This window comes from Eptesicus fuscus, chromosome 7, assembly GCF_027574615.1.
Source record: "Eptesicus fuscus isolate TK198812 chromosome 7, DD_ASM_mEF_20220401, whole genome shotgun sequence".
Taxonomy (NCBI): Eukaryota; Metazoa; Chordata; class Mammalia; order Chiroptera; family Vespertilionidae; genus Eptesicus; species Eptesicus fuscus.
The window spans coordinates 67,103,270-67,126,630 of NC_072479.1; the positions used below are offsets into that span (position 1 = coordinate 67,103,270).

A 23,361-nucleotide genomic window follows, 5' to 3' on the forward strand; every position below is an offset into this window, starting at 1 on the left:
AAATACATAGCAAAACCCTAACCATAGGTAAAGGATTTTCTATTTTCTAAGACATTAAACACATATGCAATAGATAAACTAACATAAGCAATCAGTACTACAAGACCTTTTGAACCTTGTTTATTAGATTAAAATATCCACACCCTGAGGGAAAACATTAAATCCTGTGCTTGTTATTTGCAAATGTTGTATTAATGTGCATATCAACAGCGAAGCCTGGAGACAGACATGATATCTCCTCACCTAAGCTAGGCTTTTTGGTAAAACCTTGAACTTGAGAAAATAAAAAGTCATCCAAATACACTGACAAAAGAGGATGATTTCTGTTCTGTGACGCTCTGAATTTAATAACTGCATACTAATTGAAAAATATGTAAAATAAAAAAATTTAAATTGCCTTAAGATGATATTTCCGTTAATGACAGTCTTTTCCACACATTTTTTCCATGAAAATCTAATTTTAAAAAGAAATACAGCTCTAACAATAGTAACTAAAATGCCTTTGAGAACCACCAGGTGGCAAACTCTCCCCATTTCTGGACCCAGGAATATATTCTTGTACGTTGTTTACCTGACATATCAAAATTCCTACCTAAATTATTAAACTTATTACAAATAGAAATTGGGTTTATAAACACACATAAAATGTAACTTGTTCTTTTTCTACTTGTAACTAGAACCTTAAGGAGCTTCATTTACAACTGCCATAACCATTATATACTTCTCCTCCAAACAGTATTTTGATGTGTTCATCTATTCCTTGCCCCAGAAAATTAACTATAACTCTACTGATCACCACTTTTCACAATCCCTCTCTGCATTATTTATAAATTAAAAAAAACTTCAGGTTGAAGTTTATGTTTTAACTCAAGGAGGAAAACCTACATTTAGAAATAAACAAGGGTTTTCACAGAAAGCAAATCATATAGAAAAAAGATGAATTTTATAGGACTGGGCTCCAGGGCCATTAAAGAACACCTGCTAATGGGTTGGACAGATTGAAAGGGATATTGTTCTGTTTTGTCCTATTTCTTTTAATTTGTGTCAGGTCACCAACAGCCACACACAAAAAAAAAAACAACACTTTTATTCTATAGTTTGCACAGATACATGTTAATAAAGGTGAGACAGGAAAAGATTAGAGAAGAGCCAAGATAAAAGAAAGAAGAAAAAAATGAGAGGGCAAAAACAAAATGACCTCTAGTAGATTAAAAGCTGCTATTTGAATACGGGTTGAAGCACTGCAGGGAGAAAAGAATAATAAAGCTCTAGCAGGCTTGTTGGTTCTAGGTCATCGAGAAGTCACTATTCTGCAAAGCAATCAAATGAATTTTCAAACAAAAATGCCAGAATGATGTATACATTAGCAATATATACCTTTCTTCAAATAGCATTTCTATTTTTCAAAGCATTTCTTTTACATCCTTGCATGGTGTTGACTTCAGATTTCATTTATAAATGCAGGAAGAAATATGCTTTTATTGATTGATAGTGACAACATGTTATTAGACAAAAGCAGTACTAGTCCAGCTTGATGAACCAACCACTTTATCCATAGAGTCTGTTTCGACAAAATTCAGGCTTTTTCAAAACAAACTTAACCTCTAAGAAGTCTTTTTTTAAAAAATATAATGTATGCTCTAACAGTAATGACAAAAAGAGAAGCTATTAAAATAGTATAAATAACAACAGGTATAGTCTCAGAAGAAAACCACCTGGATAAAGATAATATTTAACTGGATGAATGACTTTTGTATATTTGTTTCTTAAAAGTCATGTTAATCTCTAATCATATGTCCCATGAGAGAGTAGGAAACTCAGCAAAATAAAATAATATACCATTCTTCTTACATAAAATGCCACGAGTGATCCAGCACTGGCAAAACCTTTCAGTGACTGAGATAAATGTGCTGAAAGATACAAACATGCAAATTGTCTCCTGGGGCACCACAAAGACCAGTACATTTACAAAAGGCTCATTAGGCTTTGGATAGGAGCATAATCAGTGGAAATGGGACAGAACTAAGCTAACTGGCAGGCACGTTATAACCAGGGCAACCATAACATTTCTCATCCAAACCGGAATGCTTGATTGAGGACATTCTGGGACACTATTTATAATTATGCTGGGACTGTCCAGGCAAAACAACCCTTAGTTACAAGCCATGCCTTCATCATTAGTGCTAATGAGCTAAGCCAACAGGGACTAACAATGAAGGTCACCACTGTCTTTCTCATATTACAATGTCAGGGCCTGTTCCACACAGTTTACACCATGCTGTCTATAGGACCCCCGGAAAATTTCTCTCTCCTATAAGTATTAAAGATAAGTGTTCTGCCTGCCTAGCCAGTGTAGCTCAGTGGTTGAGCATCGACCTATGAACCAGGAGGTCGTGGTTCGATTCCCGGTTGGGTCATATGCCCAGGTTACAGGCTCAGTCCCCATTGTGGGGTGTACAGGAGGCAGGGAATCAATGGATTCTCTCTCAGCATTGATGTTTCTATCTCTCTCTCCCTCTCTTTTCCTCTCTGAAATCAATAAAAATATATATTTTTTAAGTATTCTGCCTGGTAACTAATTTATCTGTGTTTTATAAACACAATGAATTGCATTTGATTTATTAGAAAGGCACTTTAGACATCAAAGACATCATTCCTAAAATGAAAAACCCTGTTTGTATGTAATAAAAAAAAAATTGCTTAGACATTGATGAAAACCAAATTCGTGATCTTGGCAACCAAGTGAAAAGCCATCTCACAATGTTGAGGGGAAAACATCTATAATGAGAATCACAGGAACAAAAAGAGGTATGGAGGAGCAGCCTGGAATAGCAAGATGAGCATTCAAAAGGAACTCCCAAAGAAAGAAGCAGGAGAAGAAAAAACAGTAAAAACTAATAGAAGAAAGATGACCCCAGGCCCCAGTATTCCATTTATCCTGTTGATTACATCACCACTGGGGGAAGCTGGGAGAGAAAGGCATAGAAACATTTTCTCAGAGTCTCTCAGAAACATCCTCTCCATCTCTCAGACCCTCTCTTAGACCCTCTCAGGTGCTCTAATTGTTTTTATTCCCATTTCTATGAACCTGAAATGAAGTATGGCATGAGTAATTTTAAAACGGAAAATAATGATGCTAACAGATATGAAAAATACCTCGTCTTCTGCCTTTCCTAAGCAGTTGCATAGCATAAGAATTAATAAATTATACTTATCTACTAGACCCCAGTAGGCATTAACTATGTTACCTTGAAATTGAGGCTCTCATTTATGATGGTTTTCCGAAGTTTTGCCAAAGCATCGGATTCCTCGGTGGCGTTCACAAAGTGGTAATCCCGTATTGCGGGAAACCCTCGCTTGTTCAAGAGCTCCTTGGTGATTTTACTTATGCAGGCTTTGCGCTGCTTCTCATCAGAAACATCCAAATGTGTGCCCACAAGAATCACAGGGGAAGAGGAAGCTCGAGCCTACAGGGAAAGACGCAAAATACTGATTACCAGTACGTTTCCATTGAAATTCACTTGAATGGAAGTGAAAAATTAAGACACCATGGAGAAAACAGCTGCCTTTCTTTCCTTAATCCTAAGAAAAATCATGTAACATTAAGAAATTTTATTAAGTCGTTTTTATGTGTCTTCTTAATTGAATTATTAACCTTTTGCACTCAGATGTCGAGTGTGACTCGACACGGTTAGCATTAGAATAAAGGAATCGAGAAAAAAGCAAGCGAGTGCAAAGGGTTAACACTTTTCAGGTGGGTAACTTTCTAAGTGTGCTTTGGAATTCAAAATAAGCATTTAATAAACCCACGAATTATTTCAGTGTCATAATATGGTTTATATTTTCTCTTCCTTCTCTGCAAATTCAATCTCTTGAATTCATTTCTAAAGTCATTCTATTTGAAGTCTGCAGTGGGGCGGGGGAGGGGGGGGACACTAAAGTATTACTGCCATTGTAATATTTGCTCCCTTTGGCTAACTATAATAAAGTAAAAACAACAAAAAAAAAGGTTTCAAAAATTACCAAAATTACAACACTAGCTTGTAAGGAATAGCTGACAGCATGGCAGCAAAGGACAAAGTGGAAACTAACAAAGAGAGATTCCCAATATAAGAGCATATTGTCAATTATACTTCAGTTTACAAAAATAAATAAATAAATAAATAAATAAATAAGCAAGCACATTAATCTGGTACCATATATAAGTGTCAGATCTGAAAGACTTCCTACTAAATTGCCACTGTGCATTTTCAAAGATGCACAGATTGGTTTTCTTTAGCATAACTTATTTAAGTTAGAAAACCTCATGTTCCATTTTAAAATATGATAAACATAGTGTAGCATGTGTATTTCCCATTTTTATAGCTTAAAAGGCTTCCAAGGATCTATAACACTCACCAATACGGAACACCTTATTTTCATGCCACAGCTTAATTACTCTGAACATTTCCCAACTGAAAATTTCAGTGCTGCTAACTTTCTTTAAAACACACACACACACACACACACACAACTCCTAAAGCAACTCTTTGCCTCAAGTAAATTACCTTACATACAAAAAAATGAAAATTATTTTGTATTTTCAAATGATTAGAATAGACCACCTTTATATTGAATAGCCAAGGCTTCATAGCATCAACTTCAGCCTGCCCTTTGCTGAGGTCATAGACGGCGAGGTACAGTGATCGCGGGGTCATGAAGTGCGGATGCGTGCTGTAGAATTCCTCCCGACCTAAGCAGAGATGGGAGACTCTTTTTTAGCCTTCCTTTTTTCCAAAACATATTTTTAGATGATACCATACATATTTAGCATACAAAAAATAACAACAAAAAACAAAAATAACAATCAATGATGTTTGGAAGAAGACTATAACTGAGTTTTTACTAGAGATTGAGAACTTCTGGCTGAAGTGTTAGCTATGGACCCTGACCTCAGCTTCAGCTGCCACCTGCAGTTTCTAACATTCCCTTCCATACACTTCTCCCTTCTGGTGGCAAGGGTAATAGTGGGAGAAGTAAACAGCTATGGAATAGTAATTCCATAGGATTCACTGGTCTCTTTGCAGGATTGGAACAGAAAACTCAGTTTTTAAACCCAAATTCTATGTAAAAGATAAATATGATTTTAAAATTCTAGCAAAATAAATACCTGCAAAATCCCACACATTTAGAATCAGCTCTTTCTTCCTTTTGCCTCTTATTTGGATAGGCCAGTCGTTCACGTCTATGCCCACTGTGGCACTTTGCATCCCAAGGTCTGATTTCTTGGTTTTCATTAATTGCTGCAGTAAGGTGGTCTTACCACTCCCAGCGTTTCCCACAATCATCAGTTTCATTCGGTTATAGGGCACGGCCTTTTTTAACCGCTGTTGGAGAAACCTGGAATTAGAAAGACAAAAATAAAATAATAAACTGCTTAATAGTATACTTAAAATATAGGTAAATTCCTGTGCATTGAATTCTTTTAGATATCAGATTTTTAAAATATAGTATGCAAAAAAATGCACAACTTTTATAAGTAAAGTGCACTTGTCTTTTGGTACGCTGTTAATGCATATGTTTTATTATTAATATTAGTATAGTTGATAATGATTGGTAGTATTATCAAACACAATGACATGTTACACTACCACCATAAACAATCAAAATGTGAAAATGTTTGCAATGCCCATTAGAATTTTACACACACACACACATTTATTTAACACAAAACCCTAAAAATTATAAAGTATAAAATTTTAGGAAGTCCATGTGACAGAGAGCCAAGTTAGAGTATCCATGCATACTGTTACACTAAACCTTGATAGTGAGATTATATTTGGTACATTATATATGTGTGTGTACATATATATTCATGGATGGCATATATCATGTATATATTCACATAAGTCATATATGCATATGAATAATGTACATGGGAAGGTCATATTGGTTACATTATAAATTACTATATAGTGACCAGGCCGGCAGATAATTCCCAGTATCTATTATAGTATCAGATATATTGCTATTCCTAATCATCTTAGTGTAAAAATAATTGAAATTATTTTTACTTAGAGTAAAAATAATAGAAATGCCATAGGTAGCTAACAAAATCACCTTTAAATCAATAGATTTTAAATATTCTCTAAGATATAATGGATATATAAAGATACATTTTAAGTATATTAAAATGTTGCCACAGTTTAAAATTAGAGAAGCAAACTAAATCATAACTGAATTTTAGAGATCATTGACGGGTCTATTCTCATAACTAACAGGAATCTGACCAACAGTCCTGGTAATCTGACCAAAAGGCCGAATAACTCTTCTTGGTTTCTTTGACACTTGATAAAATAAGATCTGACAGATCATATCTCTACTTGCTATTACTGAAATCAGTCATTTTCTCACATGCAACTAAAGTTCTGTTTTCATCACTAATAAACAAGAAAAGCAATGGCCCAGTGACCATTAACTATTCATAATTCACCACTCTTTGAAAAAACTCATTCTTTGAAAAAGCAAAAGATGTCTATGATTTCTAAACTATTCCAGGTCTTTGTCTTTTCTAAAATGTAAAACAAGTTTTAAAAGATTTACTTACACAGTGACTTGATAATATGAAATAATACACTGAAAACTAGTTCCACTAAATGTTTCATAATAATTAAACCAATTTTCATACGAACATCTTTTCCAGTTTCAGAAGGGAAAAATTATGAGACATCATTATTTAAAATCAGGGGTCATCATGTTTAGCATAGCAGGCAACAAACTCTTTCCTTTCAAATTACACCAAGCTCAGGGGGACAGAAATTATTCTTCATAAAAAGTTAAATATAAATTGAAGAAAATTTAAGCAGGGGATAATTAGGTAAATACAGTTCACTGGTAATTCAAACACTATAAATTGTACGCCAGACTTTGTGCCAACTATCAGACAATGAGTAAATACAGCCATCGTCCCAGCCTTAATGGCTATTATAGTCAGGAACACAATGAGAGGTGATAAGTGAGCTGAAACCTGTAAGATAAATATAGATATAAGTAATTTTGTGAAAATGGAAATAAATAAGTGTATGAGCAGGTAACAATAAGACTAATATGCTTAAAATGTAACAAGGAATGAGATAAAGTCCATTATCAAAAATATTTGACGTTTGTAAAGTGTAAGCACCAGAAACAATGATACCTGGGTCGTTTCAGTGGTTTCAAATACGATCAAGGTCAGTAAGCAAAAGCAAAGTTAGTAATTTTTTATTATTTAAGAAACTATAATGCTTTAAGATAAAATAGACATATAACTATCTGCTAGTTGAAATGAAGCTTAAGAAGTTATTATAGCCCGGCCAGTGTGGCTCAGTGGTCACTGGTTCAATTCCCAGTGAGGGCACATGCCCAGGGTTATGGGCTCAATCTCCAGCAGGGGGTGTGCAGAAGGCAGCTGGTCAATGATATTTCTCTGGCATTGATGTTTCTATCCCTCTATCCTCTCTCTCTAAAAATCAGTAAAGACATGAAAAAAAGAAGTTATTACATTCTGCTATATTTCTTTAGATTGTGTCCTTGGTAACAAGAGACCAATGAGTAGTACTTTCCTTCTAGAGTCTGTTTCTAGCAAGAAACATGATAAGGAGGAAAAGTATTCTCTCACCTATAAACCTATCTATACTAATAATAGAGGAATATGCAAATTGCCCAGGACACCATCACAGTAATAACCAAACAGCAGACTGCGTGGAGCAACAAGGCCGGGAGGGGGTTAGTGAGGGATGACCAAATGACTAAACAGCAGGCTGCGTGGGGCGACCAGGCCAGCAGGGGGGTTAGTGAGGGACAACCAAATGACTGAACAGCAGGCTGTGTGGGGCGACCAGGCTGGCAGGGGGGCAGTTGGGAGCAACCAGGCTGGCGGGGGGGGGGGCAGTGAGGGGTGACCAGGCAGGCAGGCAGGTGAGTAGTTAGGAGCCAGTGGTCACAGATTGTGAGAGGGATGTCAGACTGCTGGTTTAGGCCCGATCCCAGCAGTCAGACATCTCCCGAGGGGTCCTGAATTGGAGAGGGTGCAGGCTGGGCTGAGGGGACCTTCCCCATGCACGAATTTTGTGCACCAGGCCTCTAGTCTGTATATATAAAAGCCTAAGCAACCGTTAGACCGGTAGCTATGACACACACTGACCACCAGGGGGCAGATGTTCAACGCACAGGCATGGAAACATGGACCAGACTGATGAATCTTAGAGGAAGGGGGAAGGGGGAGGGACGGAAGAGATTAACCAAAGATCTTATATGCATACTAGAGGCCCAGTGCACAGATTTGTGCACCGGTGGTGTCCCTGGGCCTGGTCTGCGCGGATCAGGCCAAAACAGACAGTCCGACATTCCCCTAGAGGTCTTGGATTGTGAGAGGGCACAGGCCAGGCCAAGGGATCCCTCTGGTGCACGAATCCATGCACCGGGCCTCTAGTTCATTATATAAAAGGCAAATGACACATAACAACTTAATGTTAAATAGTACTATACATTTTTTTCTTATTTTGTAATTCTATATCCCTCAAAGTCACAGAGAAATCTGAAACACACTTAACAGAAACAAATGGAAACAAAATGATCTAACCTTATGATGTCTTTGGCTTTACATCCTATGTGCTTAAAATCAAAATTAAGACGCAGCTCATCCAAAGGAAGATCCCATATTTTGCTCAATTTCCCCATTTCATTGGGAAAGGATCTCAGTTCCAAGTTGTAACTAACATCAAGAGATGTCAGGTTTTCAAGACAGCCAATCTCAGGAGGAATCTTAATGAAATAAAAAAAATGGCAAAGTCTGTTGGTGGGAAGGAAGATGTGTGCTGCCAAGGAACAAGATGCTGATAGGGAACCAGAGAGGACCAGAGATCTCATCAGTGACATGCACAACCTTTCAACAGAGTTCAAAAACCTTCCAAATGCTTGTCACAGCTTTCACTATGAATGTTTAAAGAGATAAATATAAGGGACTTACCCAAAACTATGTCACGTATTTATAATCTTTGAAAACCCATGCTCTTCACAACACTGAAAGCAAATTTCTTTGCAAATCCAGTCATCTGTTTCCTCACATTGTTTGTTCTTCAGTAAAACTATACAGATCTGGTCATCACAAGCTTATATACAACTTAATGCTATTAAAATACAACTAAATGTTTATACTTTAGGTGGCACATTAACTAGAGTTTGTTTTTTCCATTCCAAATTTTTAAGTAGTACTCATTACTTTTTTTAAATTTTTTAAATATTTTTATTGATTTCACAGAGGAAGAGAGAGGGAGAGATAGAAACATCAATAATGAGAGAGAATCATTGATCGGCTGCCTCCTGCATTGCCCCCACCCCCCACTTAGGGATTGAGCACGCAACCCGGGCATGTGCCCTTGACCAGAATCGAACCTGGGAACCTTCAGTTCACAGGCCAACACTCTATCCATTTAGCCAAACCAGCTAGGGCTCATTACTTTTAAAATAAAAAAACATTAATTTTCTGGCAAAAATCAGGTACCAAAAAACATTCACAGTTATTCTGAATCTCACCGTTTCAGACAATTAATTCTTTTTGCCTTTTGAATTTGGCCCCCCAAAAAAGTGTTGTTGTTGTTTTTTCTGAGATGAATGGATAATCAATTTCAGATTTGTAACAGAGGCAGTGAAGTAAAGCAAAGGACATTGGCCCACTCGGATGAGGGGTAGTCTGGTAAAGGAATGCAGAAATTTAAGAATGTAGGAAAGAAAGCCGGGGGGAAACACGGCTATATGTGGCCCGGTGTCAACGTTAGAAGTGCAGAGTATCTGAGAGTCTGGTAACAGATCAGTGATTTCATGATTAAATGACACATAAAGCATTACACACACCACATTCATAGTTAAATAGATATATTTCTGTAATTAAAAAATAGAGCACAAAGAGTGGTCTTTTATGGAAATTAAGCATTCTTAATATACCAATTTATCTCAGGGTAGGTTTAGATCTTATTCAAAAAATAGGAAATACAAAATGACAGATTTTAAAATGAAAAATTTTGATGATGCAAATTACGCAAGCCTATTTTCAAATGGCAATAACTTTAAGCAAATAAAGATGACCTCTTACCTCTTTCAGTTTATTATGAGAAAGATGTAGTTTCTCTACTCTAGACCATGCATGTGCTTTTTCGCTCAAGTCCAAGATGCTGATCTGATTATGACTAAACAAGAGTTCCCTTAAGTTCAAAGATTTCCAGTGGGCAGGACTTGGTAGGTATTTAATTCTGTTGCTGCTCATGTCTAATGATCGCAAGCTAAAACAATACAGTGTCAAATAAAAACCAAGTGAGTGTTTCCAAAATACATAAAATTATATCACCAGTAATTTTCACTAGAGAATAAGAACTTCAAAACTAACAATATTTGTATATAAGGATGCATGTGTGGTGCTTTGGGGTACAATTGGTTCAGATGGGCTAGAATGGAGGCCTTCAGAAACATTTACATGAATAAGAACCACTAAAAGCAAAATGGAGGCCTAATTTCCCTGCTCCAGAAACATAAAAATGTCCATCTCAGAATGAGTGTTTTACAAATGTTTATGATACATGAGAAATCACAATTAACAAATGCAAAAATGGTCATTAAAATTCCTGCTTCTATTCAAATAGAAGAGTTATAAATATATAGCCCCCTATCTCTTTTCCATTTCACTCATTACTAGGAGGATTCTTCAGAGGTTGGGTCCTAGAGCTCATTAATATTGTGCAGGGGCACACTCTTTCACCAGCTTGTCTCGGGGTGATAATTAGCGTTCCCTAACACTGAGCATGATGCTTTGCATAGTTAAAGTGACAGCCAGTGTCATCTCATTTAATTATAATAATGCGAACTGTACAGTAAATAATCTTTAATTCTTACTACACAATAGCACACCAAATTAATATAAAAGTTTAAACATCCAAATAACAACTTGGTCCTTTTGTCTAGTGAATGTCAAACATTCATAGATTTAAACAGGAAGCTAAGTAGGTTTAGAAATCAATTTCATTTTGTATGCCTAAATCAAAACCTTGTTTCTGAAGGTGCTGTTCCAGCTCGTGTGGCTTTAAAATTAAAATAATAAACTTACTGTGGAAGATTTAAAATTGCTTCTGGAACACATGTAAATCTGTTTTGAGATAATTTGATGTTTGTCATAGAAGATGGTAATAAAGGCATAGCAGCTAAAAGAAAATAAAAATGAGGTAACAGGCATTTAAATCATTTTAACTAGATTTCTATTGGATTCTACAAGAACAGCTACCAATGACCTGTCATTTAATTTAATTTCAATTTTTTTTAAATCTACTTTTAAAATATGGTGACATCCTTAATACTACCACTAAACATTAAAATAATACACCATACATATACAAATCTAATATGAAAGCTAAACAACAATCTAAATATAATTAATCTGTTTAACATCTAAGAACATAAAAATTATTAGAATATTCATTTCAAATTATGTGTGATATTTTGTAAAATACATTATAGATTAATTCAAATTACTCTTAAATAACTAACAAAATACTTTAGAATACTAATATACAACATAATATATAAAGATAAAAATTCTTCATAGTACCATCTCATAAAGAGTGTTCTATGGAATAATAATGGATGTTACTTAATAAAGGTATTCTTTGATCATGTGATCTTAAGAGATTGGGGAAACATTACGTAAAATAAAATGAAATATCTCAGAGTTCTCAATATCCTGGTATATGTTATGAATTCCCAAGAAAGAAATATAGTATGAGGACCTCCAAGGAATGAAATTCTGTGGGACACAATATTGGAAACCGAGCAAATCATACAGCCTGTTTTGTCATCTGCCAAATAGTACCGCTAGACCAGATAATATCTGAGATTCTTCAGAAATATAAAAACTTATGGTTCCATGAAAGTCACTTCAGAAATTATTTAGCATTTTCTAGATTAAAAATATGGGTTATGCTTTATCTAGAAAATCTTCAAGGGTCAAAAAGTTCCAGGACATGGGTAGACGCTGTCTTCCTGAAAGATACATGCTATGCTACACCTCACCTGTTTCCCAAAACTAGTAGAAATTATTCTCCACTTAAGAACTAAAGAGTCTTGAGGTTCAGATGCTGTATGGAAAACACTCTTATAAAACCAAAGAACTGAATGAAACTTCATTTCACATGGGGTTATTTTCAATGGTTCATGGCCCCACTCAGGTATGACCTAACTAGGGCATCCTCCCAAAGATAAGACAACTTCTAGAACTATTAAAGTTGTGTAGTGAAAAGCAAATCGATTTTTGAACTTAGGTGCATTCATAGCTAGTTAATTTTATGCCCCTGACATGTCACACAGAAATCTCAGCACTTCAATTTCCTCAATTGGTCACGCAGAGATCATACCTGTCCTACTCTATAGGTTTTTTGTGTGTGTGAAATTCAGCAGAGATGACTTATTGACTATAACCAAGCCTCAGGGTCCTTGCAAGTGCTCTTTTTTCCTGACCCAACTTAAACATCACACTTCCCTGCCTCCACGGTCTGCATCAGATCTGCTTGAGGTACCCTCATATAGCATCTGGGACATTTTCTTCACAGCACTTAGCACAATATACAATTACATTGAGTTGGGCCATAATTAGTTAATGGCTGTCTTTGGAACTTAAGTACATGTTCCTTAAGGACAGAGACTATCCCCAGTTTCAGGCTTCTGGTAGGAACATGATCAATATTAGAAGAGGGTGAAAGGGAGAAAAAAAGAAAACACTATGCAAATTAGCATGGTTTTTTTCATTATTTGTTTCTGATGGTTCTGATAAATTAATATATTTGAAAATAAGTGGCCAAACTGTATTCTGCTATTAAAAGGTATTAAAAATTATTTAACTAAAGAAAATCATTCTACTGAATCAGATATAAAACAGTCATGTTGGTGGCAAGGTGCACATGGCCTCCATTAGAAAAGATAAAATATGAGGAGTTTCTGTTTATGGTTATAAAAGTACTTTCCCTTAATATTATAATTCTCAGATAGGCTGCAAATGAACATAAGTCCCTATTATCTCACAGGCTTAGGGTATTCCACAAAGGGTATTCCATGACTTGTAATAAAAGTAGTGGTCATATTATGTATTATTGTAATATCTTGCTCAAAACAAGAACTTAATAAATGTACATTAACTTTACTCATTTGAAAACTGTTGAATGATTGATTAATTTTATTTCATAAAAGAAACAATAGTACTAATGATACTTATACTCCAAAAATTTCTGGAGAAGCTCGGTAGGAACTCAAGATTCCTGCTTTACCCAGCTCAAACAGCCATAGGAGTTTTTAGTTTAGTAGACTGAAAGGAACCACGATATAGTGACAATTTATAGCCTAAGATATTGTCATTTTGATCTATGCCAATACTAACCTGCTAAAATTATTTTTAATTTATAAAATTTTAACATTAACATTTTAAACTTCCTTTTTAATTTAAAAAGTAGACTTTTTTAAGCAGCTTTATATTTACAGAAAATTTGAGTGGAAAAGTACCAAATTTTCCATGGATCCCTTCTCTCTTCACGACCACCACCCATAAACACACTTTTTTTCCCTTCTATTATGAATAACCTGCATAGTTTGGTATATGTTATAATTGATGTCAATATTAATGCCTTGTCATTGAAATCCATAGTTTACAACAGAGTTCACTCTTTGCGTTATACATTCTATGCATCCTGACAAATGTATTATGACCTGTGTCCACATAACAGTAGCACACAGAATAGCTCCACTGTCCCAAATCCCCTTTCCCCCCAACCATTCATCCCTCTCTTCCTCACTCCAACCCCCTGGCACCCACTAATTGTTTTAGTGTCTTTTCCAGTGTCTTTTAGTTGGAATTATACAGTATGTAGACTTTTCAGCTTGACTTCTTTCACTTAGCAACATGCATTTAAGTTTCCTTCCTGTGTCCATGGCTTGACTCCTCATTTCAATACAATTGGCAATACAATTCATTTTTATCACCAACCTGCTAGCTTTATAATTGAAGCTCCACTATCATATTTAAACCAAAACAATACCACCAAAAATGTCCATATATGACTCATCCTGTAATAGTCAAAAGTACTGGTAAAGAGAAGGTTCACACAGACCACTTACCAAGAGAGTTCATTCTGGCACTGAAATTCTCCACTTTAGGACAAGCCTCAAAAAAGTCCTCTGACAGGGATGAAATGTGGTTTTTACTAAGATTTAAAATCTTCAGTTCCTTCAGGCTCAGGGGAGAACACATTCCTGATATTTTATTCCTAGTCATAAGAGAGAAAATGAGGATTCAATTGCATGAACTCCTATGCTTTAAAGCCGTGGTCGGCAAACTGCGGCTTGCGAGCCACATGCGGCTCTTTGGCCCCTTGAGTGTGGCTCTTCCACAAAATTCCACGGTCTGGGCGAGTCTATTTTGAAGAAGTGGCATTAGAAGAAGTTTAAGTTTAAAAAATTTGGCTCTCAAAAGAAATTTCAATCGTAGTACTGTTGATATTTGGCTCTGTTGACTAATAAGTTTGCCGACCACTGCTTTAAAGAAAAAAGAAAAAACAATTTGTCTTCAAAAAATAGCATCAATCAGATTTATCAACTTTAAAATTAGTCGTGAAAATTTAAGTCAATTGATGCAAGCTGCAATATTAGTTGCCTCCGTCTTTTAACATGTTACAGTTTAAAATGTATTGCTGTTGAAATAATGTCAGCATATTTTGTCAACCTTACACAACTTCCATGCAAGGCAACACTTTTGTCTCTAATGAGGCCTTCTTACCCTTCTAAAGTCAGCTGCTCCAGTTTCTCGGCCACATTGCCAAGGTTCTCGGGAACAGAAGACAGCTGGTTATATGACAGGTTAAACTGTTTCAAGGTCGGACACTTCACTGCAGGATCCAAAACTACCGAGGGCCCAATGTCATTTCGAGAGACATCAAGGTTGGCAATGCAGTTCATTTTCAACAAGTAGGAGGGAAACGCTGTGAACTTATTACTGTGCAAGTCCAAGTGCGTCAAACACTTCAGCACCTGGAAAGACAGTATTTTAAAATTCCAAAATAAACCACCTGAGAAACTTAAATTTAGCTAATATTTCTTGCCTCCCATAACTCCTATAATTAGAACCATTAAGAATTTTCTAAAACTTGAAAACACAACTCACAAGAGAGCTTTTGTATACTGACTGGCCCAACTTTCTCTGCTCTAAAATGGGTAAGACCAGGGGAAATGTGGCAGGTAGGTTTTCAAAAGCAAGTTCACAAAAATAAAGTTTAGTATTTAACACAGATTTATTCCTTCAACAAGTAAAAATGGAAGAATAGGCCTCAAAAATATTTAAACTAATAATTTCATGAATGAGCAGTACAACATAATCCTGGGAATACATTTTTTTAAATGCTAGCTTTTGGAAATTGTTATACATTTTAATATAAATAAGATTTAACCATAAAATTAGTCACTGTACATCATACATATTTTATTTAGAACTTCTTTTTAGGGAACTTTTTGTTTCAAATCTCCATTTTTATTTTTAAGCAATTTCTAATACTACTATCATAATAGCAAACCTTCCATTTACATATTATGTCAAATAATTCATTTGGTATGAATTATTGTCAAAGGGCTAAACTACTAAAACAATCACTTCTCTGTGCTCTTCTTTACATAGCAATATATTTATCTTCACTTGGAATTCTCAAGAGTTTGACATGATCATAAAGGCTTATTAATGGATCTTTGCCCCAGAAGTTGTTTCAAAATTTATGCCATTGTTTCAGATCCAACCAGATTATTCAGAAGGAACGATTTTAAAATTATTTATTCCAAGGTTTAATTAGGAAATATTTTTATAAGAAAACATAGTTAGGCAGGAACAGAAACTGCCATCTAGGGGTGTCAATTTGAAATTTCCTTCAGAGAAGGTTCTGAGCTGGTTCTGTTTTCAAATGCCTTAATGTAGCTCATTAAGAGAACCTTGCCATGTTCCCTTCAAATTCCCTCTTTTTTAGGTAGGCTGAATTCTAGTTTTCTTTTCCTTATTCTTTATCAAATAATTATTTTTAAGTTACATATAATTTTAAAACAATAAATGCTTTCGTAGTAGTTTAGTCTAGTCTCCGTATTTGGCAGATGAGGAAATTAAAGGCTTAGAGCAGTCGGAGTAACACGTTCTTATTATGCCACAGTTGGTAGCTGAGCCAGAGCCAGTGCCACCCAAAACAGGTCTAAGTCTAGTCCAGTGGTTGGCAAACTCATTAGTCAACAGAGCCAAATATCAACAGTACGATTTAAATTTCTTTTGAGAGCCAAATTTTTTAAACTTAAACTTCTTCTAATGCCACTTCTCCAAAATAGACTCTCCCAGGCCGTGGTATTTTGTGGAAGAGCCACACTCAAGGGGCCAAAGAGCCGCATGTGGCTCATGAGCCGCAGTTTGCTGACCACGGGTCTAGTCTACCAAGTTTAATCAGTTTGAACCTACTTACAACGATTAAATAACCAAAGGCATAACCAACATCTAGCCTAGAGAGAGTTTAACATGTACCATGAATCTTTAGGACAGGACCCTGAATTCCTTTTTAACCACCCCTCCATTTCCACTGCCTGCCCTCAAAGATGTTTCTGAACACCACCCAGACTAAGGTACTTGTGTGAAACCCAGAAGAATGGGGGAATTACTGTCTAATGACACAAAAGTAGAACCTTCTTTTTAAAGATTTAAACATGCACATTAAATGTAAATGCAAAAGCTCTTCAAATATGCTGAGAGTTAGTAGGACAGGTTAAATTTACTTCACTTAGCCGCCGTGGGAAGCCTGTGAGTGCATTCTGGTGAAGCTCCAGCCTTTCCAGGTGCTCCAGATGACCACTGATGCAGCACTTCTGGCTTAGGGCATCGATATCTCTGAGTTCGTTGGCTGACAGATCTAGTGATGTAATGTATTCTCTCTCAGAAGCCAGGGAAGAAGCGCTGTCTGAATGCCTCATATGGGATGGAAGTTTTGATGACCCTTTTGTCAAAAACAGACAAACAATGCAAATGTAAGTAGATAATTTAGCTGGGCAAATGTTTATTGATCACCTAATAGTGTAAGCTCTCTTCAAGGCACTGGAGATGCAGCAAAAAACCAACTATGGAAACCAAACCTGTGCCAGAGATGGAGCGTAAATAATAAATATTTAATCACGTGGTCTTAGCAGTGTAAAAACATAACAGACCTGGAGAAAGGGGTGAAGAGGGCATTATTGGTGAGGTCATTATTTACATTTCAGAAAGATAGTAGAAAAAATAATTGTCCTATATATATTGTATAAACGGTAAATTTTTAAATCTATTATAACTTGAAGGTTATATAAGATGAAATGGGCACTAAGAAATTTTGAAAAAACAGAAGAAATTTAACAAATATTATATTCTGCTCAAAATATCAACTTAGTTATGATTACTTCCAAATACTTACTAAGTGAATCATCTGAAGACAATATTTTTCTTTTTCGCTTCAATAAGTCTTCTTGATCAAAAATGGGTCCCTATTAAACAAATAGACATTTACAGTACAATCACTGTCATTTTTTTTTTCACTGTCATTTTTTAAGAGCAAAGAGAACATTTCCTGTCTGGTTTCCTTAGGAATCACTATAAGATTTCTATCTAAAGTATTCATGGGACCAGTGACACCATAAGTCAGACCTAACATGGGCACATGGACATGGAGCTCTGAAAAGAGAAAGAAGATAAAATCACAATGAAGTATATTTAGTACACAGAGGTGGGGCCAAAGCAGGTTTACATTGTGAGTTTGTGAAAACAGAGTTCATTCTTGTATTATTATTTATTCACTAGAGGCCCGATGCATGAAAATTCATGCAAGAGTAGGCCTTCCTTCCCCTGGCTGCCAACACCGGCTTCCCTCTGGCACCTGGGATCTGGGCTGCCAGGACCCGAGCTGCTTCTCTCCTCTGGCCGCTGGCAGGCACCCGGGACCTGGGACCCGGGCTGGCTTCCCTCAGGCCACCTGTGGGCACCTGGGACCTGGGCTGGTTTTGTCAGGAAGGACATCCAGAATGACATCTGGAAGACATCTGGTCTAATTAGCATATTACCCTTTTATTATTATAGATTATTGTATAATTTTCCATATGAACAACTGTAACCTACCTTTTTTGCCCCCACCCTGTATATGCCCCAAACATGCTAAAAAATCTACAAGTGTAAACTTAAAATTATATATATGTAAATGTATATATATTTATATTCTGATATAAAGTTTTCTTACATCAGGAAATTTCTGCAACAATAGCTCCTAGCTTTTTTTTATCAATAGCTCAATTATCAAGAGAATGTCAGTAACAAAACACACAACATAATCACAATTTAACTTACCAATGAATTGGAATGCCTTTGCAAATTTGGTGAGCAACAACGTTGCAAGGCAGGATCTCGGTAAAATTCTCCTACGCTAATCAAACTTGACTTCTTTTTCACAAGAAATGAACCTTCACTTCCTATTTTTAAATGATAAATAAAGGCAAATAGAAAATGTTTACTCAATCATAAGATACTAATATCACATTCGATCATACGAGATTAAACATATTTTCATTAATAGAAATTGCCTAATTTTTGTTGTAACATCTTTAAAACAGAACTAATAAACTATGTTGGTTTTTCATTTTCAAAATTCAGTTACACTTTTCTTCATCCATAAATATTTACTGAATGGTTGTCATAGAGTAGACACTGAGTAAGTATCAGATAGAGATAAACTGGAAAAAATAATCCAGACCTCCTGAGCTCTTAGTACAGTAGAAAAGAGCCAAGTAAAAAAAAAGTAGTTATATACACAATAGTAAGTATGTGCATGTACAGCAAGCAGAGAAAGTTTATGTACAAATCTAATCAAAATTATTCTTTTCTGTTTCTCTAAATTTTTCTTAGAAATTTTTCAAATATTGTTTTAAATACTGAAATCACACTTGAAATTATTTAATATTCAGCAATCTTGAATACATCTCTATTTAAATTTCATATTTTATGGTTCCATATGTAAAATAACAATAAATAAACACATTGTATTTAGTTAGCAATACTGTTTTGAGAAAGAGATGAAAACTACTTTTAAAATTATGAATTTAAAAAATAAAGATCAATAAATAAATCATATTACTAGTGATATGTAATCTGAAGGCATTACAGAAAATTATAAAATTAAATTACACTTCTATCTTAGAAGCATAATTTTAAGTGTCAAAAAATTATATAAAATCTATATATTCAGAAATCAACTTGACAATATGCTATATAAATTGTAAAACTGATGCAAACACTTCCTACTTGATTAATTATTAAAATTTAATTCATCCTAAAATTTAAACAACCTTTTGCTTAAGTATTTTAATAATAGACTTTAGACTTTATAATTCAATTGTGTACATATCTTATAATTATTACATTTTGATAATTATCCCCCTTTATGTTTGTGAAACTTCTATTAGCATATCATTTATACAAGCATCTATACATTTTATAATTTATTTTATGTTAACATTTATTTAAATGTTTTCCTTTATTTAAAACTACTTAAGAAGAATTCTTCCTTCAGCCATGATAGAGGCAAAAGCACAGATTTTATTTTTTTTTAAAGCTTCAATTTTCTTTTTCTTTTTTTAAATATATTTTATTGATTTTTTACAGAGAGGAAGGGAGAGGGATAGAGTTAGAAACATCGATGAGAGAGAAACATGGATCAGCTGCCTTCTACACACCCCCTACTGGGATGTGCCCTTGACTGGAATCAAACCTGGGACCCTTCAGTCCACAGGCTGACGAAAAGCACAGATTTTAACCAACCCCCACAAACAACTGGAAAATTGGACAAAATATTTTAAACAACTGGTTTCAGACACTGGGCAAGGGGCAGTGCAGGACTGTGTAGTCCCTGAATGTAGGAAAACAAATTACATAAGCCTATGACCACCCTGGCTTTCTGCCTCAGGGCAGTTTGAGGGCCAGAGGCACAGGGCGAAGGAATTTAAACAAAGCTCAGTGGCTTTCCTGAGATGAGATGAAGATCAACATTCACGGAGACTTCCTTAGCTGGGAGTTTAGGGGCAGAACGCTGGAAAAAGAGCTCCAGTAACCTGCAAAGAGGCTTCCCACAGATCCGCTCTATAAGAAGTGTAAAAACGAGGTCTTCAGGAGAAAGGAAGTGATGATACTAGATGTAAATTGGATCAACATAAAAGGGTAAAATCATTTAAAAAAAATTAAAACCCTTACTGTTTGCACACCCCATAACAGAGCTGCAAAATACGTAAAGCATAAGCTGATCAAATTGAAGGAATTATCAAATCCACAATTTTTATTTCAACATTTCTTTCTCCAGTCAAGTAGAGAGAAAACTCTGTAATGATATGGAAGGTTGAAAATACTACCAAGCAATCAAACATAATAGACTTGACTCCCGATCAGCCAAATATATATTCTTTTAAATTTCACATGGAGCATTCACCATGTTAGACCACTCAGTAGTCCAACAAAGCATCTCAATAAATTTAAAAGGATGAAAATCATCAGAGTATGTTCTCTATCCAAAAATGTTAAATTTAAACCAATAAGAGAAACTTATGTGGAAAATCTCCAAATATTTGGAGAATAAACACTCTTCCAAATAACCCACAAGTCAAACAAAAAACCACATAGCAATTAGAAAAAATTTAAAATCTACTCTTTGAACAATACCATAAAATGAAAGCCAGAGGCACGGGGAGTAGGGGTTGGGTGGAGGTGGGTAAGGAGGGGTGGGGAATGGGGAACATCTGTAATAGTGTGAACAATAAATAAATAAAAATAATAAAATAAAAACTATTTATTATATACATGTACTCATTTAATTTTAAAAAGTTATCAAAAGATGTGAACAGATATTTCACAAAGAAAATACATGAATGGTCAATAAGAACATAAAAATATTCTTAATATCAATAGTGATCAAAATTCAATAAATATTCATCCCAAATAAAAATTCAACCCAAATGAGCTAGAATTGTGCTTTCACTAGAATGGCTAAAATTAATTTGACTGACTATATCAAGTGTTGTAGGGTGACAAAGATGGAAAGCACCTAGAATTTTCATATATTGCTGGTGGGAGTATAATGTGGAACAACCACTTTGGAAAACAACCAGACATAAAAGAGAACACACTGTATGATTCCATTTCTATGCAACTGGAGAAAATACTAATGCAATCTATAGGAATAGAAAGCAGATCAATGGTTGCCAAGGGCCAAGATTGAGGAAATATTTTATGAAGAAGCAAAAAGGAACTTGTTGGATGATAGAAATGTCATATAATTTGATAATAGTGATTAAATGGATATAAACATTTTTCAAAATCCATGAAAATATATACTTAAGTAGGTGGATTTCTTTTTATAATAATTATTGCTAAATAAAGTTTATTTTAAAAAATACTTGGACTTGAGAAATGAGATCTTGGAATAATCCTTACTTTTTGCCCTCTCAAATACCTTTATCTATCACCCAAAGTTCAAAATCATACTATGTTAATAAAAGAAAACACCTCACTCCATTTTTACCAAACTGTATTGCATTAAATGTCAGCCCAAATCACTGTCATTATATATCTTGCTATGTCAATTTTTAAAAGTTATCTCGAGTGAGTTATTAAAAGATTAATATTATTCTTAACTCTAATAAAAGTAAATATATGTTTTAAGTACTTCCTATTTGCCAAGAACTCTCCCAGAGAGTTTACATATATATTTTATCTAATTCTTACAAAAAAATCCTAGAAGGTTGGCAATACTACTTTTAATAAGGTTTACACAATCCAGAAAGGGATATAGCCAATGATGGAATGTGGAATCCAATTGCAATCACCAACTAAAGGCAGAATCAAAACATTGTTAAGTGAAGAGATGAATTTTTTGACAGCCATTGCCTGAATTGGAGTTAGTAAGCACTAACTATTTTCAATAATGAACACATTTTCCTCAAGTTTTTCCAAATAAATTAAATGAGGATTTTGTCTCAATTCCCATTTTTCAATGTCAGTGTGTAAGGGTGTTAAAACATACAGGGAACTATTTTTTTTTAATAATAAATACCTTCGCTATCTAGGTCATCACTTTGGCCAAACACACTGTCCACATAGGACTCAGGAATGAAGGTCCATTGGTCAAATTTATCAAGTACTTGCTCAGAAAAATCCCCATCGCTGCCTGAGGCTGCTCCCTCTGCCACAGCACTTTTCATCTGGTATCTGAGGACCATTCTTGCTAGAATGGATCCTATATCTAAAAATAAAAAAGATACAGCAGCAACTTAGACATCAACAATCAAACAAACCTAAACATATACCATACCGAAGTTCCTTATATATTCTCATATTTCTAGAAAATTGTTTATTCCTACTTCCAAAGGCACTTTTCAATTGTGATATTACAGAAAGTCAATATTAATTTTCAAAAAAATAGAAATTTATACAAAGCTTTGGTGTAGATGACAGAACTGAATATTTATGAAACTCACTTAACCTCAGAAAGCGCCTGGGCTGTGAAGCCAGACAAGCCTGTGTCCAAATCATAGTAATGCCACCTGTGAATTGTATGACCTCCCCACATGTCAGTGTCTTCATTGCGGAAGTGAAGATGACAATATATACAACATAAGTTATCGAAAAGATGAAATGAAGCATATAAAATGTTTAACATAATGCCTAGGACACAGAATATGCTCAATAAATGATATTCTTATTTTTTCAAACTATTTGCTAAGTGTTTCATTCTATTGGAGAATTATGTGGAATTTCAAAGTTAACAACCTTATTAGTTGGCAGAGTCCTCATTGTCTACATAAAGCCTGGAAAATGTCTTCCAATATTGTAACACATGTATGTGACTCAGTTCAATAGTACATGAAAAAATGTTTTAAAGCTATGAATCCGAAATGTTCTTTACTCAGACAAGCTGCCAATGAAATCATGCTATATCCTCAAATCAATCAAGTAACATTATTATATATTTTTAAATTAGGTAAGACTTGTCATGGTAAAAAAAAAAAAATTAAAAAATTAAAAAAAAAAAAAAAACTTGCCGAAACCGGTTTGGCTCAGTGGATAGAGCGTTGGCCTGCGGACTCAAAGGTCCCGGGTTTGATTCCGGTCAAGGGCATGTACCTTGGTTGCGGGCACATCCCCAGTAGGGGGTGTGCAGGAGGCAGCTGGTCGATGTTTCTCTCTCATCGATGTTTCTAACTCTCTATCCCTCTCTCTTCCTCTCTGTAAAAAATCAA

The 23,361-nt window shown here is 35.1% G+C and overlaps 1 protein-coding gene across 1 annotated transcript in view; it reads right to left on the reverse strand.

Annotated features, from left to right (window-relative positions):
* Positions 1-23,361, reverse strand: part of LRRK2 (leucine rich repeat kinase 2) — a 132,891-nt gene that overhangs the window by 45,479 nt on the left and 64,051 nt on the right. The window contains exons 20-31 of the mRNA XM_008140557.3: positions 22,176-22,364; positions 18,428-18,549; positions 17,505-17,574; positions 16,837-17,054; positions 14,822-15,072; positions 14,164-14,312; positions 11,114-11,207; positions 10,109-10,295; positions 8,600-8,781; positions 5,150-5,379; positions 4,605-4,732; positions 3,249-3,467 (exon numbers count right to left, since the gene is read on the reverse strand). Of these exons, the coding sequence (XP_008138779.2) occupies positions 3,249-3,467; positions 4,605-4,732; positions 5,150-5,379; positions 8,600-8,781; positions 10,109-10,295; positions 11,114-11,207; positions 14,164-14,312; positions 14,822-15,072; positions 16,837-17,054; positions 17,505-17,574; positions 18,428-18,549; positions 22,176-22,364 (2,039 nt within the window). The remainder of the gene's footprint in view (positions 1-3,248; positions 3,468-4,604; positions 4,733-5,149; positions 5,380-8,599; positions 8,782-10,108; positions 10,296-11,113; positions 11,208-14,163; positions 14,313-14,821; positions 15,073-16,836; positions 17,055-17,504; positions 17,575-18,427; positions 18,550-22,175; positions 22,365-23,361) is intronic.